General features: G+C 41.5%; 11 protein-coding genes across 11 annotated transcripts; 6 read left to right on the top strand and 5 right to left on the bottom strand. All coding sequences in view use genetic code 12, as the record gives it.

Moving 5' to 3' along the window:
* Positions 1-547: 547 nt before the first annotated feature.
* PICST_32433 (inorganic phosphate transporter) lies at positions 548-2,014 on the bottom strand (the record flags this gene model as incomplete). Its single annotated transcript, XM_001384941.1, has 1 exon — positions 548-2,014. The coding sequence occupies one exon, from the start codon at positions 2,012-2,014 to the stop codon at positions 548-550; it is 1,467 nt and encodes a 488-aa protein (XP_001384978.2).
* Positions 2,015-3,544: 1,530 nt separating this feature from the next.
* Positions 3,545-4,813, bottom strand: PICST_36443 (predicted protein; the record flags this gene model as incomplete). Its single annotated transcript, XM_001384940.1, has 1 exon — positions 3,545-4,813. One exon carries the CDS (start codon positions 4,811-4,813, stop codon positions 3,545-3,547), a length of 1,269 nt encoding a protein of 422 aa, XP_001384977.2.
* Positions 4,814-8,481: 3,668 nt separating this feature from the next.
* On the bottom strand, positions 8,482-9,354 carry PICST_32431 (predicted protein; the record flags this gene model as incomplete). Its single annotated transcript, XM_001384939.1, has 1 exon — positions 8,482-9,354. The coding sequence occupies one exon, from the start codon at positions 9,352-9,354 to the stop codon at positions 8,482-8,484; it is 873 nt and encodes a 290-aa protein (XP_001384976.2).
* A 2,121-nt stretch (positions 9,355-11,475) lies between these two features.
* On the bottom strand, positions 11,476-13,317 carry PICST_46701 (predicted protein; the record flags this gene model as incomplete). The annotated part of the gene is made up of 1 exon (XM_001384938.1): positions 11,476-13,317. One exon carries the CDS (start codon positions 13,315-13,317, stop codon positions 11,476-11,478), a length of 1,842 nt encoding a protein of 613 aa, XP_001384975.2.
* Positions 13,318-14,014: 697 nt separating this feature from the next.
* PICST_89535 (predicted protein) lies at positions 14,015-16,429 on the top strand (the record flags this gene model as incomplete). Its single annotated transcript, XM_001385255.1, has 1 exon — positions 14,015-16,429. The coding sequence occupies one exon, from the start codon at positions 14,015-14,017 to the stop codon at positions 16,427-16,429; it is 2,415 nt and encodes an 804-aa protein (XP_001385292.2).
* Positions 16,430-17,023: 594 nt separating this feature from the next.
* Positions 17,024-18,781, top strand: ALT1 (putative allantoate permease; the record flags this gene model as incomplete). Its single annotated transcript, XM_001385254.1, has 1 exon — positions 17,024-18,781. The coding sequence occupies one exon, from the start codon at positions 17,024-17,026 to the stop codon at positions 18,656-18,658; it is 1,635 nt and encodes a 544-aa protein (XP_001385291.1).
* A 478-nt stretch (positions 18,782-19,259) lies between these two features.
* Positions 19,260-20,891, top strand: ALT2 (putative allantoate permease; the record flags this gene model as incomplete). The annotated part of the gene is made up of 1 exon (XM_001385253.1): positions 19,260-20,891. One exon carries the CDS (start codon positions 19,260-19,262, stop codon positions 20,889-20,891), a length of 1,632 nt encoding a protein of 543 aa, XP_001385290.1.
* Positions 20,892-21,309: 418 nt separating this feature from the next.
* Positions 21,310-21,570, top strand: TTR1 (Glutaredoxin; the record flags this gene model as incomplete). Its single annotated transcript, XM_001385252.1, has 1 exon — positions 21,310-21,570. A coding segment is annotated over one exon (261 nt), but the record flags the coding sequence as incomplete, so codon positions are not given.
* An 812-nt stretch (positions 21,571-22,382) lies between these two features.
* MNN4.1 (regulator of cell wall mannosyl phosphorylation) lies at positions 22,383-24,251 on the top strand (the record flags this gene model as incomplete). The annotated part of the gene is made up of 1 exon (XM_001385251.1): positions 22,383-24,251. A coding segment is annotated over one exon (1,869 nt), but the record flags the coding sequence as incomplete, so codon positions are not given.
* A 120-nt stretch (positions 24,252-24,371) lies between these two features.
* LST7 (protein required for amino acid permease transport from the Golgi to the cell surface) lies at positions 24,372-25,160 on the bottom strand (the record flags this gene model as incomplete). Its single annotated transcript, XM_001384937.1, has 2 exons — positions 24,372-24,902; positions 24,984-25,160. The coding sequence occupies 2 exons, from the start codon at positions 25,158-25,160 to the stop codon at positions 24,372-24,374; spliced, it is 708 nt and encodes a 235-aa protein (XP_001384974.1).
* Positions 25,161-25,527: 367 nt separating this feature from the next.
* CDB4 (Curved DNA-binding protein (42 kDa protein)) lies at positions 25,528-26,947 on the top strand (the record flags this gene model as incomplete). The annotated part of the gene is made up of 2 exons (XM_001385250.1): positions 25,528-25,543; positions 25,691-26,947. 2 exons carry the CDS (start codon positions 25,528-25,530, stop codon positions 26,824-26,826), a joined length of 1,152 nt encoding a protein of 383 aa, XP_001385287.1.
* Between the last annotated feature and the right edge of the window lie 252 nt (positions 26,948-27,199).

Raw genomic sequence — 27,199 nt, 5'->3', positions numbered from 1 at the left:
TTAAAAAATTGCAACAACTCATAATACATGGGGAAAATATCCTGGGGACTTTCAGGATATCCCCATGATTTACAGACAATGAGCTGTTATAACAGGCTGGATCGTACAGTTAGAAAAAATTCTGTTCTGGCAATGGCTTAGGCCGATAGATTTAGAGTCTGGTTCGTGGCTCATTATGCACGGCCGTACTAGTCTCTGGAATGGAGAAGAACCCTTAAAATTCGGGAAATGCCCAAAGCTGGGTCTTATCTATTGTTCGGTAAGTATTCGGCAGGGAAATGAACAACTAGTGTACCTAATCTTGCTTCAACAATTTATCTGGCTCATTTAGTCTATTGTAGTATTAGTCTACAATATAATAGCTGGAAATAGTGAACTTTAATTAGCGAGCTACTCTTTATCTAGTTATATCTAATGCTATATAAGTCAACTCTAGATACCAAGGCGATTGTCTAGAGTATACTCTTAAGATTCTCTTATCAGACTCTCGTCTGGATGCTTTGTATTGCATGAATACACGAAATAAATAACGGACTTTCCAGAAGTCTCAAACAACTCTGTGCTTACTAGGTTCAAACGGCAAGAACAAAGCAATGATACCAATAATACCAACAGCAGCTCCACAGATCCAGATAGGAACCAGCGAGCTTGTGTTGGAGAACCAGGCAATCACGGGTACAATTGCGGTCGCTATACGGGTGCAAACCAAACAGAGACAGTTTCCTGTGGCACGAGCAGCAGAAGGCATAACCTCAGGAGTATATGCGTAGATCACACCGTAATAAATATACAAGGCACAGTACACAGCAGAAGATAAACCAACATTCTGACCTCTGGTTCTTATAGCAGTGTAGCCAAATAAAAGAGCCATGGTCAGAACACCTCCGATGAATAAAACCCCTCTTCGACCAAGACGGGGAACAAGATAAAGCAATGCACCAGCAATCAAAGGACCTCCAATGGAAGCAGCGTTGGAAATCAAGTTGTCACGGTAAACCCCAGAAACGGTGTCAGCCGAGATATTGGCACCTCTAGTAGCCAAGTACACTGGCAAGAACGAGGAGTAAAGCGGATAGGCGATTCCAAGCAAGAACCACGACACGAAAAGCAACACTGTAGATCTGATAGCCGTTCTAGTAGCAAACAAGATCTTTACATGACGGAACATCAAGTTGAAAGTGCCCTTGAAGTTCATTTTATGTCTGTAATCTTCATTGATTGAAATGGTTCCACAGTCCTCCAATTTGTCAAGAGTCAAGGAACATTGACGGTTGTATTTAAGAGCAATCGATTGCAAAACTTCTACAGCCTCGGCATCTCTGTTATTGGAAACCAAGAACTTTGGTGTTTCATGCAACCTGACAACTGTCAATCTGAGAATAGCTAAAGTCAATACTATGCAACCGTTGGTGTAGAACACATATCTCCAACCTTTGTTCTTGTGAGAAGGACAATCATCAGCGGATGAACACGAGTTGTTAGGCAAGAAAGCATATGCAAGCAAAACAGCAATGGTTTGACCAATACCCCAGAAAAAGGCGAAAAATGTCAAAAGCCATTGATGCTTGTGAGGCAAGAACTCGAGGAAGACGCAAGTATCAAGTACCAAATTTCCTCCTGCTGCAAATGAGATCAATATGATAAAAATACAATACGAAGCCATGGTACCCATGGTACCTGTGAGGATTGTGAAGATGGCGGAAAGAAACAACGAGAGATTGAATGCCAACTTTCTACCTATCAAATCAGCAGAAAACCCCCAGAAAAGACCTCCAAGAATCATACCTATAGCATAGCATTCATTGGAAACCGGGAAGGTATATCCAAACTGGTAGTTGATGAAGGTTCTGACCGAACTCTCAATATACACTAATTGGGTGTCTGTGGCATACCCCATACCATTAAGGAAGAAAAGCTTCAAATGGTACCAGGTGAAACCGATTTCGTCTATGGCATCGTTGATGAGCTTCATCTTTCTGGTCAAGACATCATCGTGGGCCTCCAACTCAACCATATCTATTTCAGAGGACGACGTCTCAAAACCCTTTTCATAGCCATCTTCGGGCTTCTCAAACTCCGTCTCCTCGACTGGCAAACGGTCTTTCTCTGATGTCATGGCGACGCTAATGAAGTAAAATCTGAAAAATTGGTTTTGAAAAGTTGATAAAACGAATTAAAGAAATTCCCAGTATGCTGAAATTAAGTGAAAATTCACCAGGCTGATGTAATTTCACTGGATAAGGGAATATTTAAATGTGCAAATGAATGACAGAATCTGCTAACAAAAGAAGACTCAAGATGGAACTGGTCCAGACAGTTTTATAAAGACAATCGACGGAAAATCCAGAAAATCTTGCAAAATTAGATGAAAATTTAAGAATATTCGTGAAAAAGAAATCTCATTTACAAGACCACTTAAAAAATCTGTCCATATGTGGTCTATAAATATAGCGAGGACAATTTTTCAGCACTCCATACATACAGCTTTTGTGTCACAATGGCTGCATAATGACGTTGCATCCAAATGAGTTCTAGTTCGGATAGCAAGGGTAACCAGAATGCACCATCCGATACTTTCATGGTGTGGGGCTCCATAATACAAATTACACGATATATCTGAAAACGCATGAAGGCATGAATTAGCCAAATTGCAAATTGGTAAATGAGGCTGAAAATTTGTCTTTTTGACAATCGATGGCTCCAAAAATGAAGGAAAAAATGTCGATAAGGCAGGAAGTCCCGAAGCTCCGACACTATCGGCAGTCTATGCGGATAGACAGCCACGACTTTACCAGGAACTTGTCTCAGAAAGTCCCATAGAGAATCCTATTGGCCCTGAAAATAGGCCGATAAAGCTTACTGTCCGGTAAAAGTGGGAATATTGTCGACTAAGACGAAGTCATATTTATGGCCTGGGTTATTCACCAACAAATCAGGTGGTTAATAAAATTAGATAAATTAATCAGGAATTGTTGGTGAGAATTTTTCTTCGAAATACAGCCCAGCAATTACAAGTCTTGAGTTACGCTTCCTTTCCGTTTCTTCCTCTATTTCTTTTTTTTATTGTTATACAGTTTTTAGTTGCTTCAGCCAGATTGTGTCAGTCTGGTTTTGCCATAGACTACTTCCGTAGTCTTTTCTCTGGATCCAGCTAATTGCAAATTTGTCTTCCCTCATCGGACCCAATTTTTCACTTGCCGAGATCTGGGGAAGAGATATTAGTGTCCTGAGGCTCAGAAGATAATAAAAGCATGTGATACTGCTCCCGAACATGCAGGGGCCCAATGGTCTGGGGTCTGAAGCAATTGGCTAATGCACTTAGGGGGCTGCCTGCGTGGAAGAAAAGGGTGCAAAATTTTATTGTTGCATTTTACCACTTGTAATTACACTGGAATCTGGATAGTAAACAAGATCCACATTATTTCTAGTTGTTAACATGAAATTCGGGTCACCTAAACTGTTCTATATATAATGCGATTTTTAGTTGTCCCAATTGTGCTCCTACAATGTCCTCCAGTGTAGTGTGCGGATGTCATTGAGACAATCACTCGTAATCGTCAATGAACTTTTGCCTCATCCCCATCACAACATCGTAAAGGCTCTCTCCTTCCACATTACCCAATAACCGAAGAACAATATCGTCCGAGTCCCAATTCTTCTCTTCGTAGCTGTCAATGCTGTCACAAACTTTGAGCAACTTCTGATAGTAATCTTTGTTTTTCTCAATCAAGTCGTTGGTGAACTTGGGAATCTTGGAGTTCTGGAGCAAGAATTCACCTCCTGTTTCATGGAACACGTTGATGAGAAGAGAAATAAAGTCTAAAAGACTCTTGACTTGTTTGCTGTGCTGACTCGAAAGTTCAGCCAAGTTGACTGGATCCTCACACAATCCCTTAGCCTTTGACCGCAAATGATATCTAATTGGATCGTTTTCAATGTCGTGACACAATGTGTAAAGCCAGGTCAAATCGAATTGCGTAGAGCTGGGATATGGCATAAGTTTGGAATAACGCCAATCTCCCAAAATATCTACCGACTTTCGGATAAGCGAATACTTTGATGTTCCACTGGGGTAGCGATCGTATACACTAGCCTTGAGCTCGTCTGAGGGTTCCGGGAAAGTCGAGAATTTCTCTACTAATTCAGGACTTACACTGACATTGGGTACTCCCAATTTGTACAAAAATCCTTTGATGTTCCCCCAATGTACAAAACTCTTGAGTGCAACTAATACATCTGGCGATTCAAGAGCATCCGCACCGAAGTAATCGCTCACATAGTGTTTCATATAATATCCTTCAAGTTTGGTGCCTATGTGATGGTCTGTGTGAAGAAAATTCAACTTCGAGCAAAGCATCAAGTTGAGTCCCATTTCAATATGTTTCTGTTCTATACGGTATTCTTCTAAATACTGCAAGGCGATATCCTTGGCCGGCAAGGGATCAAACCGAGCATTTTTGTAATGGACCACAGAGGAATTTTCTTCCTCAGTCCAGCCTTCGTTTTCAAGTTTCTGGGCTACTCCAATAATACTGAGACAGAAGTCAGGATACCTCTGGAGAATATCTCCGTTGTTAATATTGAAGAGAATAAAGAAAGCCGAGATTACAGCCAAATTGAGCAGGGGGTCTTCAGGACATATGACTAGATGTTTATCTTCCTCACGAACACGCTGGAAGTTGTTATTGACAAATCTGTACTTTCTGCCTTTCTTGTTGTACTCCAATTTGTTCAAATCAGTGAGCGAATCAAGAATGTGATCCGCTACCGACACAAGCGCATCTGAGGGTGACATCAACGATACAGAAGACATTTTGCTAGCGAATGTTTGAAGTTAGGCGATAAAAAGAATAGCATTTAGAATCCGATCTTAACTATGGAACTCTGGAGATTATTCACCTGGACTGTCTGCAGGCGTGTTTACATTTCTGAAGAAACTTTTTAATTCTCGTATGCTCTTTTTGGCGTTGACAGAACGTGACCAGTCAAGTGACCGACGTCAACATCACACGACTCAGATCACGGGGAACAGACGCACGCCTTCGGTGCGAAGCTTCGCTATGCACCAATTTCCCACTGCAGAGATGCAACCCTCGGAACTGGAACCGGTGCTGATCCCAATAGCGAGGGCATATGATTTTCAGATTTTAAGTGGTCTGGTTTGGTGCTTTCGCTACTTTCTAGATAAAGTTCCGATGGAGACACAAGATTGTTTCATTTCCAAATGGGATAGTCTGTGTTCGGCTAATTATACAAAGATTTACAATGTTACACTATGGCGGATGAGTTTTTCCACTGGGCTCGTAGTACAGAGTTCTTGTGTGTTCAGTTTGCAAGAAGCGCACGAACGGGAGAAACCATGCCATTCCATTGTAGGTAGAAAACAAACAGACTCTTTGGTAAACTTAGGGAGGGTTCCTCCGTTTCCTCCGTTTCCTCTTGTAGTAGTCAGCATAATCAGGATAATCGAATCGTCTAGAGTGTAAGCACAACTCCGCCCAGAAGTATTCTAATTGCATGTCGAATTTTGGGAAAGTTGACTAATTGTGCTCCTGGGCATTATTGTCTCTGGTGCCTGCAGTAACGTCAGTAGCAGGAGCAATTGTGCCAGTAAATTGGCACCAGACCGTATAGGCACAGCACAGCCAGAAAGTCAAGACAATATGACACGAAGTTGTGCAGAGCGGAATGTGACCCTTCCACTTGTGGAACGGTTGATCTATTTCTGTTATTCTGTTACAGCTTCCTGTTTTGGGGTCTGTCTACAATTTGGCAAAGCGTGCTTGAGGTGATAATTTCACAGGTAAATATCGTCCCCCTTTTTTCCTTGCATAGACTAGAAATCGATTAAATGGGAATGAGACAGAATTTCAGAAGCATCTTTGCACCTGGTTTTGAGTTTCTCCACTCAAATCACACGGCATCGCTCGCTTGCACCAACGTCTCAATGCGGCTGAATCTCTACCACAACCACTCTAGCACAATTGTTCAGGCCGATAATAAGCTTTACACCGTTCGACAATCGCCAATCATACCACACGAACACAGAATCAGGAAAATAATATTGGTTGGAGACAAAAAACTAAAGTAGATACGGCGAAACTAGGTCATTGGAAGCGAAATCTGCGCCAAAATTATCTTCTAGAAGATGTATACTGCGTCATCTTGAAATAGAACAAATCTAAACCACGTAGCCACCAGAAAAAGATATCACAAATTGTCATTGTGAAAGGTGAAATGAGTTTATGCACTAAAGTCAACAACTCGCGGCGCACACGTCCGCTTGTAGGCGACAAGACTACTAACGGTCTCCTACAATTCGACTTCAATTGTCCAAAAGCATTGTCGCTGCCTTAACAGGTGACAAACGAAGGATTTGATACCCCGCTCCGTCAGTTTCAGCTCCGATATTGCAGGTGGTAATGGCATATGGCGGACAAGAAATTAACGAAAGAAACGTTGACTGAATCGAGTTATTGATGTTCATGCAACAATAGCATTTCCAACCTTAAAACCTTACTGAAGACAACCAAAGACGATAAAAATAGACAACCGCAGTCTCTACAGGGGGGTATTCCTTGTGGATTGCTACCCAAAAGGTTCCATCACGTGCAAAACGTTGGCAAGAGAACTTGGCTAAACCTCATTAGCCAGTCACGTACATATGGGGAACGGCGTTTGTCAAAAGCTACATTATCTCTAGCGGACGTGGAATTGAATTAGCCAAAGTATAAGCACAAATGAATTAAAGCGAAAAAAAAAACATCAAATAAAAATAATACACAATACAGACTGCCAAATAATACTGGTAATCAAACTTTAATGTAGTACTAATTAGAATTTTTTGTCTGACAGCAGAGATAAGAAACCTGTGCAAACCAGGATTGACACATACTGTCATGATTACGAACTAGAATCAAATCCGACCGGTCTCGGTTCTGCACCGGGGCTCGTACATGCCAAGAAAAATCGGTGCAGTAATTTTCTAATCAGGAAAAGCTTCGGCCCCATACATGCACCACAGAAATTGAGAGGTTTGACAGAGTAGCAGAAAAGGGCTTAGTCCCATCACGTGACACAAGTCTTTGGTTCTGCTAGGGTTCCCCTGGTCCAGGCGATCAGCAGCTTATTCTAACGAGGAGTAGGGACTGGGAATGCTGCTTCGAGATAGATAAACATCAGTTCTGATATCCCCCCTGCTTCTGCCGTGTTGAGCGATCGCCTCCTTTTGATTGGCGTGTCATCAAAGGTGTCTAATCGCTTGGGATCTGGCCCCACAAGGCGTGCGATAGATAAATTTTCGATGGAATAATTTACGAAGCGTGGTCAGTCATAACAGCTCTTCTGAATGGGGGGAATATTGTTCGGTGGCCGTGGGATTATCAGCAGCAGACAATGACGAGCGATGATAACTGGCGAGTGTCTGGCTGGGAAATTGTCGGACAAATTTATGGAACTAATTCAGAGCAATTTGTATGTAGGCTAGTGAAAATGTTCATTAGAAGCGTGGAAATGCAGTTCCATAGTTTAACAGGGGCCATATAGGGGGACAGAAGGTAGCCCAATTGTATGTGTTTTTGATACCGTGGGACAGAATCTTCATTAGGATTTTGGTTGAAAATTTATTCGTCTCCTGTTATTAGTTCGGTGTTTCTCTGCTTCTATTTCATTAGGTGATAATCTGAAATAATCTCTAATCAGCTTATTATTCTCTTGTATTTCTGTTTTCTCCGCCGTGATTTATCCCCAGGTTCCTTCGGCTTTCAGGCCAAGATCGTCCTTACGCCGTACCAACGAGTTATTTATTAGCTCTTTGACATGGTTCCATCCACAGTCTAAATTGGAGCAACGTAAATGATATTTTCACAGGTAATTATCTGGCAAACACCTTGTCTTGGCGACTGCTATGCTTTCGATCCAAAGTCTACGAAAAGTGCCTGGACCCATTGCAAGAGCTCGGATAATAAAGCTCTATTTGCCTAAAGATATGGATTCAGGGTAGCTGTAGCTGTAGACAATTACGGGGCTAGGAGTACCGAACTCTCGTACTGGTCCACCCAGACTAATACCTAATTCGTCCGAGGGATTTGCCAACAAATTGCAACCTCTATTGCTGAATCTACACATTTCTATTGCTATCCAATAGCAGCTTGTACGTTGTTCTCATGCCCTTTCAGTTCGTAGTAAGTCTCATAAAACCGTTCAAGTTGACATAAAACTAGTTTCTATTACACTTTGTATTCTTATGGCTCCATTCGCATGGGGTGAAGTATTAACCAGTGCCGGAAGAGTTAAACCCATATATCCGTCCTATCTTCCAGCTAGCTTGAATGCCCTCGTAGCTCAAAACATTCAGTCGTATCTCTCTGTCTACACTTTTTTCCTTTTACCTTATATTCCTATAGACCCGCTAATTACCTTTTTATCCAAGACGGGCCAGCAGCCAGTGCTGGTCCTTGTTATTACATTCTAGTACAGTCCCTACACCAAGTTCAAACGCTTCTGTTCCTTCAACAGCTTGATTTTTCTTCTTCTGGCGTTGATGAACCAGTTGCTCAACTGCTGCTGGTTCAATCCGGTCATCATCATCAACTGGTTCTTTTCAAACGAGTTAGGGTATGGGTGGCTCAAGTGGTCGTTCAACCACTTGAGCAAGATGTATGTGATCTCCTTGGGCAAGTTGTTTCTCGTTTTACGCTTGTTGCCAGGCGACAACAGTCTCTCGTCGTCCAACTCATGTGCCTGCTGACGCTGGTGAAGGTGCTGCACGCCCTGGTGGATGTGTGCTCCCAAAATAGTGGGAATGCCTCCGATAGGCAGGCTGTGCGTTTTGTACAAGTGAGGAGGCTGATGTGGGTGAGGGATGTGTTGATGCTGATGTGGGGGATACTGGACGTTGAGGTTGTATGAGTTGGTCGAGTTGTGTCTCAATGTTGGAGGTGCCGGTGGAGGTGTGGTGTTTGTTCCGTATACGGGCAGAGAGTTGTGTGACAACGGCGACCTCGTCAACGCAGTCAGATGTGAAATCAGATGGTTGGCAAGCAGATGAGATGGAACGTTCAGACCGTAGTAGTAGTCGTAGTACTTGTAGTTTGGAGGGAGGTTCCGGCTATCTTGTTGCGGAACTGGCGGAGGACCTCCGGCAAATGGAAGAGATTGGTGAGGAAGTGGCGGTAAGATCGAGCTCGAAGATGGCGCACCAGGAACTGGCGGCAAGCGGCTCACCAAGATATCTGATATGGGAGGCAAGCTGACTCTCTGCGAAGCTTCGGAAGCCGGAGCTGTAGCATCAACCTTGACAGAAGGAGCTGCAGTGGTTGCAGTTCCGCTACTGACGAGATTGTTCAAGTTCATAATATTGCACGATTCTGGTTATATGAGGAGAAATCGCAATCGAAAAGAGACTGGAAGTGAGATCGAAATCAAATACAAAAATTAGGTCCAAGGCTCTTCTACAGCTCTACAATATACAACAGGAAAAGACGCTGAATATATATTAAGATATTTGGCAATTCCGAAAAAAACAATTAATGCAATTCATGCAAAATAAAAAAAATATCAAGGACAGATTCACATTTCAAATACCAAGAAAAAAGACAGCTCCAGAAATATTTTTTTCTGGCGTTTTGGTATGTTTCGTGAACAGGGCTCCTGCGGTAGGTGACAAGCAATGTGTTTCGAAAATGTCAAATTCTTGACTTAACCGACCGACCGGAGAACACTGCACAAAGTGCCTACTTACACACTTCCGAGGTGTCCCACACGCACCCGCACTACCGGGATCCCAGACAGACACTCCAGACAATTTGCTAGCGGCGCCTCTTTACCTTACAGGCTGAGCCTTACTGAGACTCACTGTAGAAACTCGTACTCGAAAAAACCAAGACATTCTGTCGTCTGTTTCTGTCCGACTGACTTTCTGCACGAAATAGGAGTTCGTTTCATTTTCAACTTTGACACCGTCCAACCGAAGGCACCCATTGGTCCGCTTGCACTTCCACCGTTCCCTCCGTCTACACACATGGTTGCGGTTGGACCAGAACCCAGCTGACAGTGAGGCCTAAATACGAGACAGCGCTACCAGTCGCGCGAACCTAGCGCTACGTAAGTCTGAAATGCGGCTCTTTGTAACGTTTCACTTCAATTTGGGATAGGATTACGAAACCAATTCTGCAGGTTTGTTTGCTTTCTCGGCCACAATAGCCCCACAACGCCAGTCTAATCTCATCTATTTCGTCCCCCTAGCCAGGCCTGATATTGGCCAGTGTCATCTGAGCATCACAGTCTATCTTGCCATTTACGAAAATGCCACTGCACAAACAGAGATAATAATATATTTTCTCATTTCGCACAATATTATTAAGCGCACAGCTCTAATTCCCAATAACCTCGACTAAAGCAGCATGTTTCTGAATTTGACAATTAGGTGGATCTTGAGGATGTGCGCTGCGCTAACACAGGCTGAGTCAGAGACAATCGTGGCTGCTCCCTTAGCGGACCGCAGATGTGCCAACTCCCCCCTATCCAGTCACGTCTCCGAATTGGTGTCTAGTGTGGAACAAGCGGCAAGAAGAAAAATGACGAAATTTCGTAGAGGTGCCAAGACGTTTTCTTTCAATGTTAATTCATGTATCACCCTATTTCCTGAATACACAGGGCCCGACTGCGCTGACATTTTTTGTCTCAGACCCCCGGATCTGGAAATCAGCCCCGGTTTTTGACATACACATACAAATTTCTCGTAACTCGCTGATGTATTCGTTCGCAGCCTGCACGCAGCTGTTAGTTACCTATTTTTTTTTTCTCTACCGTCAGATCCTTCTATCAAATGTTATTTATTTATTGTTCTAAAAATTATTTATGTCAAAAATGGAAGGAAAAGGAGAGTCGGCGAACTCCTTTTCGCTCACTTAAACTATTACGTTTTCATTCACTTTAAATTGCCTGCACGTGATTGCTTTTTCCGGCTAAGCATGTCATGAGCCTCTTCCATGGGAATTATTTATAACTACATTTCCAGTTTCTGTCGTGTTAAAACTGTTTCATTCTCGTGGGGGAACTGTTGACATTTCGGGTTTGCCATCAAAAAAATGCTGCCACGCCATGCGATCTACATGTCATGCGTTGCGGTTCTGGTGGCATTCTCGTCAACTTGAGAATCTCGATATTTTCACAGTCTCTAATACTTTCCTGGTCTAACTTCCTGGCTTAGCCCTCATGCTTGGCACACCTAAATTAGTGAAACTCTGTAGCGATGTATTCTGGAATCGTCTCTTCGTCTCTGACATTCCGAACCGATTGTAGTGCCATAAATGGTACGTTCTAGTTTCTAGTGTCACATTGTGTGGTACGAGCATGCAACCATACACAAAACTTCAAACGTACAAAAAATATCTCAAACCTTGTAAGGGTCGCATGTAGGAGTATGCCCACCGGGATCAATGGGATCCTACAAAGAATGCTCCCACATTACCGCTAGAGTTTTTCGTTCAATATTCTCTCAAACTGCTGCTTGTCATACTTGACATACTTTGACTTGTTCTTGGTGAAGTCGCTGTTTCCGTACTTGTCGTAAAGCTTGAAATAGGCGTTGATGATCAACTTCTTGATTTCGTTGCTCAAATAGTTGCGCAAGTTGACATCAGTGATATTGTACTTTTCGTAGTTGCGGATGGCGTCCTCGAACGAGTCGTTAAAGTTCTTGAACAAGTCCTTAATCTGCTCTTTCTCTTTATTGCTGAGGTGACCACTGCTACCTCCGGTACTCGGTCCCTGGCCCCCAGCTGCGTGTGCATGACTGGTTGCTATGGTAGTCATATCTCTGATGATTATGTAGGAGGCGTAGTTCCAGTCGTCCAAGAATAATTTGAGGAATCGATTCTTTAACTTGTTCAAACGTTCCATTCCCAAATTACCCAAGCTCTTGTGTAACGTTTCAGATCTGTTCAAGATGGTTTCAATCATTACCACATTTTTTATCAAGTGGAAGCCTTGCGTAGATTTTTTATAGTTAGCTTCGTTATTTTTCAACCCTATCTCAATGTTAATCGTAATAGAGTCAATTATATCCGAGAAAAATGAACTCAAGTGGTATTCCGCACTTTCGTCGTTAGCTGTGTTCGGTATTACTGAGGTGTACACAGTGATGAATTTAACAGGAGGCTTTACTATTAACCAGTCTCCCAACTTGTAGGTCGAGATCAAGGACAAGAGCGCGTGAGGGAACTCACTGATACGACGAATCCTGGAGAAGAGATCCACAATAATCTGAGGAATATTAATTTCGGTGATTTTTTCTGTGTTTTGAAATCTGAGTTCGATCAACTTGATGTACTCCTTGAAGAGAACCGAGCTCTTGGTGATGAAAAGGGCAATGCTGTTGTCGAACTCCTTATTGGAAACGCCGTTCTTACGCAAGAATTCCTGGAACTGAAGCAAGTTATCGATGAACTCCAAGAGCAAAATATCGTTTTGAATGATGGCACTCAGACTGTTAAAGAAATGACTGAATCTGTTGATAATGCCGTGATTGTAGATTTCGCCTACTGACCGTTCCACGATAGGACCTACTACCTCAGAACGAGGAAGATTCAACTCCTTGAGCAATCTCAACTCGTTTTCTATCACATTCATAAATGTAGTAGTGAAACTGGTGATGCCGTTAGAGCCTTTTTCGTAGGGGATATTTTCTGGTCTCTCTTTGGGTTCTGTAGATGCTTCCAAGGGCTTCAACTTCTCGTACACGTTATTTCCACGGGACCTGCTGTAGATCTTGTAGACATGAGCTGTGTCGGTGCCGAAGTAGCGGAGAATAGTTTTAATGTCGTTAATCTTAGCAGTGGAGCCGTCTTGTAGAATCTCTCCAGCATCTTGTTTGATTAAGCCTTGCATGTGAGTCTGAAGCTTCATGTCTGATTTGTCTATGAGGTTCTCGAAGTTGATCAAAATCCCTGTAAATTTCTTGAACCGGGGCTTTATGATCTTGAAGAGTGCTCTACTCTTGTCCAATGTGTCGATGTATTTCTTCAAGCCGATGAGTTCTATAGGGTTGTTCAAGATGTTTTCGAAGTTGTTGATTTGAACCGCGCTTTCGTTGACGTCTTGAAGAAGATTCAAACCGTTTTCGATCTGTCCTTTGTGATTGTTCAACCTGTTGACGTCGCGCAAAATCGGCTTGATGTTCTTGGAGGCATTGATAGACTTTTGAGAAACATTTGTCAAAGACTTGGAGATTTGCAGAAACAACTCTTTTGATTTGGCCAAGTTCTGGCTAAGAACTGCCACGTCTGCTTCGTCGACATCCACCGTGAGAGACATACTTATCTACTGATTATTACTCGCAGATTGGGTGTCAATTGAGATCTGAAATTACGAAAGTTTTGCCGTTATCCAGCAGATTGTTTCTTTATTCAGGTATGGTAGTTATAGATTTAGTTGACAGTTCGGTATGGATTGGATTATGTAACAGACACCGCACTCAGTTGGTATTGTGTCCCTAGTCTACACTATGGTTCCTCCTCTAAGACTTTCTCATAGAGCCGTAATTCCCTGGATTGAAACTACAATTCCAAGTTCTGGTATGTTCTCCTCTTGAGAAAGCTCCAGGCTTCTTTGTCTACAATTGTCACATTCGTTATACCTACTTTTTGAATTATGTAATCATATCCAAAGAGCTTATTCAGTTAAGAGTCATAGATCCTTAAACCGTGAGTCAAATGAAATTTATATATTCCTTTGGGGTCTCCGCAAGACCTGAACTCGGTCTTGAAGCTTTCGTCCGTTCCATATTACGTGTCAGATTCAGTTGGCTGTGTAATTGCACTGTAATCTGACTTCTATCCGCGACCCTACTGTCTCAAAATCTCCATACTTTGAATTTTGTACCGAACTCTTCTCGCTACAATTTTTTTAATCTGCCGTCTTTTTTTTATTGAGCAGCTGCAATTTTCACTCCAAATTGAAACCAATGCCAGACTCAACTACCTCCCATAGCCTCGCTAACCAACTTCAGGCCATGAAACTTGATGTCCACAGAGACAAGCAGGATGTGGTCATAGATCTCGTGCAGAAGTTACACGACAGCACGCAATTGAAGAAAAACGGCAAGTGCATCAAGTTTTCCAATACTATCTTTAATTCTAAGCAGACCATCGATTCTTGGAAATTCGCCGAATTCGACTACTCTCGTTCCAAGATCGAGTTGCCTATACGCGCCAGAGGCTTGTTCACCGTCAACGACAATAAGATCGTAGCGAGAGGCTACGACAAGTTTTTCAACGTAGACGAAGTAGCAGCCACCAAACTCAAGGATCTACCCACTTCAACTGTAGGACCATATGATGTTACACTCAAGGAAAATGGCTGTATCATCTTAATTGGAGGCTTGGAAACAGGTGAAATTGTAGTTTGTTCCAAGCATTCAACAGGATACCGTGATGATCTGATCAGAAACCATGCTTTGGCTGGAGAAAACGAGCTCAAAAATCAGGTTTCCACGCTCGCAAACAAGTCCATCACCGAATTGGCAAAGTTTTTGTATGAAAACAATCTAACTGCAGTAACTGAATTATGTGATGATTCATTTGAAGAACATGTCTTGCCATATACAAAGGAAAAATCAGGTCTTTACCTCCATGGGCTCAACTATAACACTATCAAATTTAACACGGTACCTATAGAGCAAGTGACAGAGTTTGCCAAAGAGTGGGGTTTCAAGACAATTGAGTCTCTCAGATACAATGACGTAGATGAACTCTTTACTTTCCTTGACGAATGTGCCAAAACTGGGACTTACAACGGCAAGGAAGCTGAAGGGTTTGTAATCAGATGCCATCATAAAAAGGACAACTCCGATTTCTTTTTCAAGTACAAGTTTGAGGAGCCCTATTTATTGTATAGACAATTTAGAGAGGTTACCAGAAAGATCTTCGTCGAGAATAAGGAGGAAAGCGAAGTCTTTATCAAGACCCATAGAATGATCACAGCCAAATACATAGGTTTTGTGAGGGATTTGTTTGAGAAACAGCCTCAATTATTACAGGACTTCGCCAACGGCTATGGTATCATTAAAATCAGACAATTGTTCCTTGAACATTTGAACGAAGCAAACGGTATGAACTTGTTGACCTTGGACAAAAAGATGGCAGAAGAGGTATCCAAATTGGACCCTGACAACAAAACCAAGTATGTATTAGTTCCTATTGCAACTATTGGGTGCGGAAAAACCACTGTATTCCTAACTTTGAATAAGTTGTTTCCGGAATGGGTCCATCTTCAAAACGACAATATTAAAAAGGGAAATAAGTTCAAAATTATAGATTCCAGCTTGTCTGGGTTAGTACATTCGCCAGTGGTCTTGTTTGACAGAAACAACTCGTCCTTCAGGGAGCGTCAACAAATTCTAGATGACTTTGCCAAGCGTAAGACCATCTACTTTGATCAACACCAGGAAATAAAATTCATAGCTGTCAGTTTCATCAACAACTTGGATGAAGAGTCGTTATGGAATCTTACCTATAACAGAATTAAAGATAGAGGTGACAATCATCAATCGATCAAGAGTTCTACGGATCCGCAACTAGCAGAGAAAGTCATGAGGCTGTTCATTAGCCGGTTCCAGGAGGTGGCACCAGAAACTGCACCAGACAAAATGTTTGACTCCGTTATCAAGCTACAGTTAACTGAGACCGAATCTTCCTTGGCAAATGTGAAGATAGTAATAAGACATCTACAAGAGAATTATCCAGAGTTGGTTCCTAAGGTACCGTCGGATGACGAAATTAAAATTGCATTTGAGGAATCGTTAAGCTATAAGCCAGACTTCGTAAAGAACATGGCCAAGACCATGAAACCTGCCTACTACGGTATCTCTATCCCGTCCGATTTCTTGATTAGCACCATCGATTCAGGTTTAGGTGATGATCCACAATGGCGTCTTTTGAAGACGTCTGCGAGAGTGCAGGAATCATTTCACATAACCTTGGGACACCTGTTCAGCCTTAAGGAAAATAAGAGCTTGACCCCGGCATGGAAGGAATTCAATAGAGTTTTCCAGCCACTGTATGAGAACAAAATGGTCTGCAAATTAAAATTTTTTGCAGATGTCAATTTGACCAAGATCATCATTAACCACGACAAATTAATATGCATTTTGGCTGAAGTAGGAAATTACTACAAAAATTGGGACGAAGAAATTCCGAAATTGGCTACAATGAACCAATTCTTGCACATCACTGTGGGGACACTAAGACCAGAAATCAAACCTAGAGAATCTAACAGTACTTTGGAAAGGTTATTTGGACAATATAATAGTGGCAGTACCGATTTATCCGATGGTGAATATACCTTGGAAGATGGAGAAGTCATCAGGGTGGTCAGTTTTACAGAGCCAGTTACAATAGAAAAGGCGGGCATATTTGCTCGCTACTAAACGGCACCACCTTTTAATTTACTTGCAATTTTCATTGTTGGAAGTTTCATGTCTACGGAGTGTCATTTGCCGCATGTTACATTATTAGTAAAATTTATCAATGAGTACAGGCCACGAACCACTACTGACCATGCGAAAGCACTTGAAATTACTTGCTTGCCTTGGGCAATTATTGTGTAGCCAGTTAACAAAATTGTACCCCAGATTGCGATTGCAAAATCGGGTCCACACTTATCCGCGATTTCATCATTGGATGGTCATTTTTTGCAAAATTCGTCCACATAATAAAAAGCCCACTTCGATTCGGTACTCGCCAGATAAGATAGAGGCTTGGTGTGAAGCCTCTATTCCTTCAAAGCCTATAGTGCCCTTGACGTTGATAAGCAATCTAGCCACCACAATTTTACTTTTGTCGATCAGCATAACCAATATCACGTGACACGATTGCAAATTGTCTATTTTGCTTGGCAGAGCAGCCTCTGTCTGGGAACTTTTGCAATCCTGAACTGGGTTATATAGCTAGGTAAATCTTGCAATTGGAAGACTCTTGGCTTCTTGGTTCTTTTTCTTCAACAAGCATTGTTGCAGATCACTATGGCTGACACCAAGGAAAAGGACGCTAACGTCACGGTCGATATCCGCAAGGAAATTGACATTATCACTGATTCGGAAAGCACCACTAGTTCTTCGTTCGAGAAAAATCCATTTTTGGACCCTGTTGTTGCCGAACATTACAGAGAAGTCTACGAGAAAGCCCAGTACGAATGTCGTAGCGCTTTTGACCCAGAATTTGAGTGGGAACCACAGGAAGAAAAAAAGCTTATCAGAAAGTTGGATTTTCGTGTTGCATTTACGGCATGTTTGATGTTCCTCAGTTTGCAAGTTGATAGAGGAAATCTCTCCCAAGCTGTTTCGGATAACTTGTTAGATGATTTGAAATTGACAACCAATGACTTTAACACTGGTAATACTATTTTCTTAGTGTGCTTTCTCTTGGCTGAAATTCCTTCCCAGCTTATCTCCAAAGCATTGGGTCCTGATATTTTCATCCCATTTCAAATTTGTGCTTGGAGTATTGTTGCTATGAGTCAAGGTGCCTTGCAGGGCAAGGCTTCTTTCTACGCAACTAGAGCTTTGATTGGAATGCTTGAAGGTGGGTTTATTGCAGACTTGGTTTTGTGGTTGAGTTACTTCTACAAGAGTAATGAATTGCCTATTAGATTGTCATGGTTCTGGACCACTTTATCTTTGTGTGATATTGGTACCTCTTTGGCTGCCTTTGGTTTGCTTCGTCTTCGTGGCCATCATGGTCTTGCTGGTTGGAGATGGTTATTTATTATTGAAGGTGCCTTTACTTTGACTATTGGTTTGTTGTCCTTCTACTTGATGGTTCCTTCTGCGTTGCAAACAAAAAGCTGGATGCACCCTAAGGGCTGGTTCAATGAGCGCGAAGAAAAGATAGTGGTCAACAGAGTTTTGAGAGACGATCCATCCAAGGGTGATATGCACAACAGACAGGCTTTATCGCCCAGGATGATCTGGAAGGCTTTGTCCGATTACGATTTATACCCTCTTTATGCAATTGGTTTACTTGCTTATGCCCCAACATCTACCGTGAGTGCGTATATGACTCTTACATTGAAACAGTTGGGTTTCTCTACATTCAACACTAATTTGTTGACTATCCCATCCAGTGTTCTTCATATTATCCTCTTGTTGGCTATTACTTGGTTATCGGAAAGAGTCAATCAAAGGGCTTTGGTCTCTTTGGCTGTCCCCCTTTATACTGTTCCTTTGATGGGTATTCTTGCGTTCTGGAGCGAGTCTATGTCGAATGCTTGGGGTACTTGGGCAGTGTTGACCGTGCTCTTGGGTGTTCCTTACATCCATGCCATTGTTGTCGCCTGGGTTTCAAGAAACTCGTACGCTATTAGAAATCGGTCTGTGGCAAGTGCGACTTATAACATGGCTGTACAATTGGGTAACATCTATGCTAAGAATATCTATAGACAAGATGATAAACCATTGTACAGAAGGGGTAATAGGCAATTGTTCATTTTGGCTATTGCTTTGTTCCCATTGCTTCTTCTCGTAAAGGCATACTACATATACAGAAATAAGCAAAAGGATACGATCTGGAATGCCATGACAGCAGAAGAAAAAGACGACTATATGAAGAACAGTACTGATGAAGGCAATAAGAGATTGGACTTCAGATTTGCTCACTAGTATTAGTTCGTGGTTTTCTTTGTCGAGCATCAACTTGCTACTTTCAATTCCTGCGCGTGATTTGCTATATAGATATATAGGTGATTTAATTATTATTAATTTACTGGCTACACCTCGTGGTCGATTAATGAGGAACTAACCTAGTCTGTTGGCAATTGTAGATGAAGTAATTTTTTTTCGTGGGAAGTGCTAATCATGATACGCTTTCTTCCAGCTTTTCTTTTTTTGCACCCAATCGCGCATAATTCCGCCTGCGTGAGCCGACAAAATATGCAAAAGTAAAACCTAAAGCCTTTTCGCCGAAGTTTAAGGAAAACGAAAATCAAGCAATATCCAAGCATTGGCACTGTAATTGGCAAAAAGCTTGACTGCCACAGTCTTTATCTTCAGGGTAGACAAGAACTTTTTGCAGCGATGTGCTCATCCAGACACCACAGTTACAAGTTGTTTCAAAATTCACGTGATGAACGATTGCAAAATTGACCTTGGCAAGGTTGCAGGCTTTTTGCATCCATTGTGCATGCTTTCTTATTTAAAGATGGTACCTCCTAAGGATAAAGTGGTTGTGAAGTCTAGTATTAGCAAGCATATATCACAAAATATGTCTTCGAAAAGAACACCGGAGCTAAATGTTTCCTTTGACAAAGAAGAAAAAGATCTCATCATTGAAGAGACCTCTATTGCCAGCTCCTCAAATGATAAGAACCCATTCGTTGACCCGCTAGTAGCTGCTCACTATCGAGAATTATATGAGAAGTCTCAGTACGAATGTAGAGCTGCCTTTGACCCCGAGTTCGAATGGGAACCTCAGGAAGAGAAAAAGGTAATAAGAAAACTCGACTACAGAGCAGCCCTCACTGCTTGCCTTATGTTCGTAAGTTTACAAGTTGACAGAGGGAATCTTTCACAAGCTGTTTCGGATAACTTGTTGAACGACTTGGGTTTGACAACAAATGACTTTAATACTGGTAACACCATCTTCTTGGTGTCTTTCCTTTTAGCAGAAATTCCTTCCCAGCTTATCTCAAAAGCTTTGGGTCCTGACATTTTCATTCCCATTCAGATTTGCTCTTGGAGCATTGTTGCAATGAGTCAATTTTTCTTGTCCGGCAAGGCTTCTTTCTTTGTTACGAGGTCTTTGATTGGTATGTTAGAAGGTGGATTTATTGCTGACTTGGTTCTATGGTTAAGTTACTTCTATAAGGGTAGCGAGTTGCCAATTCGATTGTCATGGTTCTGGACTACATTGTCTCTCTGTGAAATAGGAACGTCCTTGGCTGCATTTGGTATATTGAGACTTCGTGGGCTCCATGGAAAAGAAGGGTGGAGATGGTTGTTCCTTCTTGAAGGAGCGTTCACATTGTCTATTGGGTTGTGGTCGTTTTATGCCATGGTTCCTTCAGCTGTGCAAACCAAAAACTGGATGCATCCCAAGGGTTGGTTTACCGATCGGGAAGCAAAGATTGTTGTCAACAGAATTCTAAGAGATGATCCAAGTAAAGGGGATATGCATAACAGACAGCCATTGAGTTTGAAGCAAATTTTGAAGGCTTTGGGAGACTATGATTTGTATCCACTTTATGCCATTGGTCTCCTTGCCTATGCCCCAATTGCAACAGTCAAGGCTTATTTGACACTAAATTTGAGACAATTGGGATTTTCTACTTTCGATACAAACTTGTTGACCATTCCTTCTAGTGTTTTGCACATCATCTTTTTGTTGATAATCACTTGGGTCACTGAATTGGTGGATGATCGTTCCTACGTTAGTCTTATTGTTCCACTATATGAAATACCTTTGCTTGGGATTCTTGCCTTTTGGAAGGGATCCATGTCTAATGTTTGGGGTACTTGGGTTGTTACTACGCTTTTCCTTGGGGCTCCATACATTCATGCTATTGTCGTTGCTTGGGTTTCTAGAAACTCTTATTCCATTAGAACCAGATCAGTTGCCAGTGCTGTCTACAACATGTGTGTTCAAATTGGTCAGATCTATGCCAGCAATATCTACAGACAAGACGACAAGCCTTTGTACAGAAGAGGTAATAAGCAATTGTTCGCTTTGGCTATTGCGATGCTCCCACTTCTACTTTTGGTGAAGGGATATTACACTTACAGAAATAAACAGAAAGACAAAATCTGGAATGCAATGACTGTGGAAGAGAAAGAAGATTACATGAAAAACAGCACCCAGGAAGGTAACAGAAGATTGGATTTCCGATTTGTTCATTAATCATTTTGCAATTCAATTGTCAATTTTAGATAAAACTTGAACACTTTTCGCAACTTTGAATTATTTATATATACTATTAGAGAATAACCAAATAAATAATAGCAGACTGAATTGAGCCTTTCTCTCTACTAGGAAATTCTACTATAATTGTAGTATGTTAGTACAATTTCCGTGTTGAAAGAGTATTCAAATTTTTTTATATACTGTAGCAGCTCCACACCTCTGACCAACCAGTACACAAAATCTGGTAGGCACACAAAAGGATCATTTTCCAAGTGATAATTTGACGTTATCTTTTTGCTTAGTAGGACATTTTACATAAATATTTGCCAACATGTTTTCGTACATAAAGTCGTGGTTTGCTGGACCTCCTCCACTCAGTCCCGAGTTCCTTGAGAACTTGAAGAAGGACACTGTCACTGATAAAGTTGTGGTTTATTCTAAGACCTACTGCCCCTACTGTACATCCACCAAGAACCTTTTTCAAGGGTTGGGCCAGGAGTTCAAGCTTGTGGAGTTAGATATCAACAGCAATGGGTCAGAGATTCAGAGAGGTTTGCAGGAGTTAACAGGCCAGAGAACAGTCCCTAATGTTTTCATTAATGGTAAGCACATTGGCGGAAACTCAGACTTGCAAGCGTTGAACAGTTCTGGCAAGTTGAAGGGATTGCTTGCTTAGAAATGTATATACGATAGATGGGACAAATCCCTTGAAAGATTAGATTTAGGCATCCATTGAAGATTAGATTATATGAATAGTTTTTATGAAAGATCATTTAGTAGACAGACTGTAAAGAACAAGAGCGATGAATATCAAAATCAGATGGATATCAAAATTATCCAATACCCTAAAAGGATCAGAAGAATCGTCTTTCGAAATATAAATTTAAACAAAGAAAACGAGAGTGCCGATTGTTGACCATTCAACAAGATCAAGTAAAAATATATGAACAAAGAAAAAGTAGATAAAAGAAGGAAAAGATTTAAAGAATAACCCGATATAGATAAGCCAGTATAGGCCAGAGATTAGAACGACTGCGAAATTCTGACATTTTCAGATCGAGCGCTACAACTTTTTTTTCAATTCTTCTTATTCTTCCTTCTCTTCTTTTTTCATTTTTAGTTCATTCTTCCATGCTGCTGGGGAAAGCAGCTTCGCGAGTAGGAAGTAAAATCAGGTTGGTTCTGGTGGTAAAAAATGGCGTGGTTGCTGGTGTCAGCAAGCTTTCCTGTTCTCCATATGTTTCTCGAGCCATTATCATAGTGCTCATGAGCAATGTGCTTTTCATGGTTTTGCTGAGGTTTGATGTCACATGGTTAGCAAAAAGGGACCTGTCGTTAACAGTAGAACATATGGCCGAGTTTGAAACTACTCTGCCAATGTTAGGTGAGAGTCTTGACAATTCGTATTTTCGACTAGAAAAGTGTGAAGCTGAAGTGTTGGATTTGAACGACACAGTGTCGCTGAGCAAACCGTCTATATCCAACGAATTGGCCAAGGGATTTGATCCCAGGCTCATGCCTGCTCTTTGGACAAGTAGTATAAGAAGTCATTTGGAAAATGGTTTTTGGGACACAAGTCTAGCAATCCCATTTCTGTGGGCTAGCTGGGTTGATCTAAAGAAAAACTTTGTCAATCCAGGTTTGCTCTTCGACGTTCACGAACTCAATTGCAATAATTTTGCCCATTTGTTCAGACTTGAGTATGACAACTTTACACTGTCCTGTGTCAACTATGCCAATTCTCCTTCAAGCTACCCCAAAATGAAGATCAACTCTACAATCGATTTTCCTATGCCTGTAGAAGCCAGAAGGATAGTTGGGTCTCTATACGTACTCCACTATGCTCCTATACCGAAAAGAATTGCATTTCTTGGATTAAACCATTCGGCGCTTATTGTTCCTACAGAGGAGATCAATGCACATGCGTTGAGCAGAATGGATAGGTCAGACTTGGTCCGCAACTACATGCTTCAATCCGATCAGAACACTACAAAACACATTGGGTCCATTAATCTCAAAAACGAGTTAATACGATTGAATGAAACAATAAACAACTATACGAATCTGATTTCTTTTATCAGGGACACTGATCTCAATACAGATATATTTCGAAGAGTAAGCAATTTCCGAGACCAGAATAACCCAGAAAGACATGATTTTATATTTGATTTTGATGTATTCTATAACGATACAAAACAAAGAATTGTAAACTCATCTCAGAGCAACAGCATTAATGACCTCGATACAACCTTAATGTCTTCAATGAACTATGAGATGTTGAACTACCCTAATTTCACTAAATACTTTCATGAAGCCAGTATCATAGGAAGTAAGAAAGGTGCCCATTATGACTGGCGATTTTTCCAAAAACTAGATTACTCCGATTACGAAAAGAAGGCAATCTTCCATAGACTTTCAAGGGCATGGTTGAGATTTGCCAACTCTTTGAACATTTCCACTTGGCTAGCCCATGGGACTCTACTTGGCTGGTACTGGAACGGCATCAATATGCCATGGGACGAAGATCTAGATGTACAAATTACGATGGAATCGATGATTAAACTAGCCCGAAATTACAACAACACATTGGTAGTTGATCTTAGTGATATTGACAATGATCCCAGTCTTGGAATCGGAAAATACTTGGTAGATATCAATCCTAATTTCTTCTCACGAGACAAAGGTGACGGACAAAACACCATTGACGCAAGGTTTATTGATACTAGCAGCGGATTTTACGTGGACATTACAGCTCTAGCGCTAACTGATTCTGCTGCTGAGGTTACTTTGTCCAGCAAGAAATCGCGTGAATTCAACCAAGTTCTTGATCCTGAATTCTGTGAAAAGGAAAAGTCAGAAACAATAGTTCGGAATAATCTTATCGAACAGCTATCGTCGATAAGACTGACACTAATTGAAAAGAAATCTATCTATAATTGTCGGAACAATCACTTTTACACTCTTGATGATCTTATACCTTTCAAAAGGACTTTGTTTGAAGGGGCCATTGCCAACGTCCCAAAAAACTACGAGAAGATCCTCAAAAGAGAATACGCCAAAGGACTATACAACCGTCAATACGAGGGCCACACGTTCAGACCGGTTCTTGATTTGTGGGTGCCTTCGAATATCTGTAAAAAAGACGAGATTGGAAATCGATGTTTTGACAGAGTCGTAAGCCTAGACGCTAAATATTCCAGGCCCATGACTTCTTTCCATAGACTGGAGATGTTTCAGATAAATCAAAAGGTTAATAAGGTTGGAGAAGAATTAAAACCATGTAGAGTTGAGCCATGGATAATTAGGCGGGCTCAACATATACAGAAAATGATGGAGATGAAGTACGAACTTCTGTAGTTAATTTACTTGTGTATAGCTAATGACTAATGACTATAATTAAAAATGTAAATTGAGTGGAAATGATATTGATGACGTTAAATTAATGCTAAAACTTTTATACAAGCCAAGGACATATACTTATTTTAAGATATCCTTAAGTAGCTCCATAGCCCATAGATGGAACTTGATGAATATCTGATCGTCGTTGGTAAGTTCTACTAGAGATTTTGGTTTGATCATAGATCTTCGAAGGTATCTTTCGTTATCTAGCATTGTACCAGTAGCACCGTTCCTGGAGTCATTTTCTTTTCTGATAAGTGATTCCTCGTAAGTACGCTCAACTCCCTCCTGGATCAAGGCAATGATTTCATTGAAGTAGACACTGACGATATCCCAATTGAGCAACAAGTCCGACTCTGAATCTGAAACTACCATGAGGGAGTATTTACGTTCGGAGCCTCGGGCATTAATATCCTTGATCTTGAACACTTTGTTGATACAATAACCGTTGATGACGTCTCCATAGAACATAGGTTTTTGTACATCTGAGTTTGTTTCCACCGATAACGACTTCATCACCAACTTGGTGAGAGAAGCAAATCTCTTCTGCGACGTTGGATAATGCGTAGACACGTAGACGGAATTCTTTCCAGGTCCATTTGTTCGTGACTCTGACGAGACAGGTGATATTGATGAGTTTGTAGTAGAAATGGATTTTGACAATACCGGAGTCTCTTCATCTGTAGTAACAAGGTTGATAGATCCATCAGGTAGTATTAGGTTACATGAAGCGCAAGTCTGGAACTTGGCTGATTGCGGTAGGATCAAGTCCTTTTTATTGGCAACATCGGTCACCTGTGTACACACAATAGTGGAAGGACCGTGGAGTTCACAGAAATGGGCTAAACAGACGATGTAGTTGGTCATATAGTCATTTGGTGGAGAAGCTGGGAATATAATAGGAGAAGTCTATTATAGAGATAAGTTAAAAGACTTTGAAGACTGTTTCAGTCAATTCTGGTGAAACTAATACAGGAAAATGTAGTTGGTAATGTTCATGTGCTACTCCTCGAAACTTGTGTAGACGAGGTCAGCCGTCTAGCCAGACTGACGTTAAATATCACCACCATTTTTCACCAAATCAACAACCCGCACAAAGCTGGGGAAGGAGTAGAAAGCAGAATGCATATAAATGAGATGAGAATTTTTCAAATAGACTTCCCTTATATATGGAGACTAGTCCAGGTTCTTTCTCCAATTGACTGTTAATACTTAACGTAAACTCGACCTCACCATGTCCACCAAGACTGGTAAGTAGCGAACGGAATATTCCGAGAGAAATGGCTATTTTAGAGTGTTGTGAAATTGGAGAGAAATAGTGAAACTTGTCCAATACCTCACATACTGAAAATTATGTCCAACTTTTCATTACTGTTCATTGATACTAACATTCACAGCTCCCGCTGCTACCCCAGACTACACCATTGCCAACTCCGACGTTGTATCCAAATACAAGACTGCCGGAGAAATCACCAACCGTGTGTTGGCTCAAGTCATTGCTTTGCTTGTTGATGGCGCTACCACCTACGAAGTCTCTTCCAAGGGTGATGAGTTATTGAACGAAGAATTGTCTAAGATCTACAACTCCAAGAAGGCTTCCAAGACTCCAAAGGGCATTGCATTCCCTACCTGTGTGAATCCTAACCACATCCCAGCCCACTTGGCTCCTGTGAGTGAAGATGATGCTGGTAACATTACCTTGAAAAACGGCGATGTAGTTAACGTGATGCTCGGTGTCCAGCTTGATGGGTTTCCATCCATTGTAGCTCAGACTATTGTCATTGGAGCTACTAAGGAATCTCCTGCTGAAGGTAACAAGGCTGACTTACTCCACGCTGCCTGGACTGCTTCTGAGGCTGCTATCAGAACTTTGAGACCCAAGAACAAGAACTGGGACACCACCAACGTTGTAGCCAAGGTCGCCAAGGAATTCGACACTACCCCAGTCGAAAGCATGTTGTCTCATAACCAAGAAAGAAACGTGTTGTACGGTCCTAAAGAAATCATCATCAACCCTACCAAGCAGAACAAGAGCCAGATGGAAACCTTCAAGTTTGAAGAAAACGAAGTCTATGGCTTGGACATCTTAATCTCTACTTCTAAGGATGGAAAAGTCAAGCCTTCTGACTACAGAACCTCCTTGTACAAGTTGACAGGTAACAACTACTCTCTCAAGATGAAGTTGTCGCACAAGGTTTTGGCCGAATTCAAAGCTAAGTGCAACAACCAGCCTTTCCCTTTCAACATCAGAAACTTGGACGAACCTAAGAAGTCTAGAGGTGGTTTGGCTGAACCTTCAAACCACAAGGTCATCTTGCCATACGATATTGTCACCGAAAAGGAAGGCGAATATGTTGCCCAGTTCTTTACGACAGTTGCTATCACCAAGAACGGTCTTGTCAAGTACACCCAACCAGAGTTTGACCCTGAGCTCTACAAGACCGAGAAGAAGGTCGAGGACGAGGAAATTGTGCAATTGTTGACTGAGCCTTTGAGAATCAAGAAGCAGTCTAAGAAGGAAGAAGCTAAGTAGCTCTGTAGCCTTCCAAAATTGACATGACATGATAGTATCAAAACATCGAATACCAAGATATCTCCAGTATCCAACATTCATATATCCAAAATATCAGAATCCAAAATACGTATCTAGCCAGACTTAGTCTGTTACTTTGAATGCTCAATTCAAGATAGTCTAGTTATCATTGTAGAACCAGTAGAACACATCTGTTTTTATGCTATTTACTCTACAATTGCTCTGCACTATTATGCTATATCATTTGTGAAGACTGTGCTATATTGTAATCTCTAAAGAGGAGCAATTGCATATCTCAGCCATCTGCCTCTACCATCTGTCTCCATCAATTCTCTACTCAGCAAGAGAAAGTGCGCGCAATATCAAAACCAAA

The sequence above is a fragment of the Scheffersomyces stipitis genome, chromosome 5, assembly GCF_000209165.1.
Source record: "Scheffersomyces stipitis CBS 6054 chromosome 5, complete sequence".
Classification (NCBI taxonomy): domain Eukaryota; kingdom Fungi; phylum Ascomycota; class Pichiomycetes; order Serinales; family Debaryomycetaceae; genus Scheffersomyces; species Scheffersomyces stipitis.
Note: the sequence above shows the minus strand (reverse complement) of the source record. Positions and strands in the feature narration are given on the sequence as shown.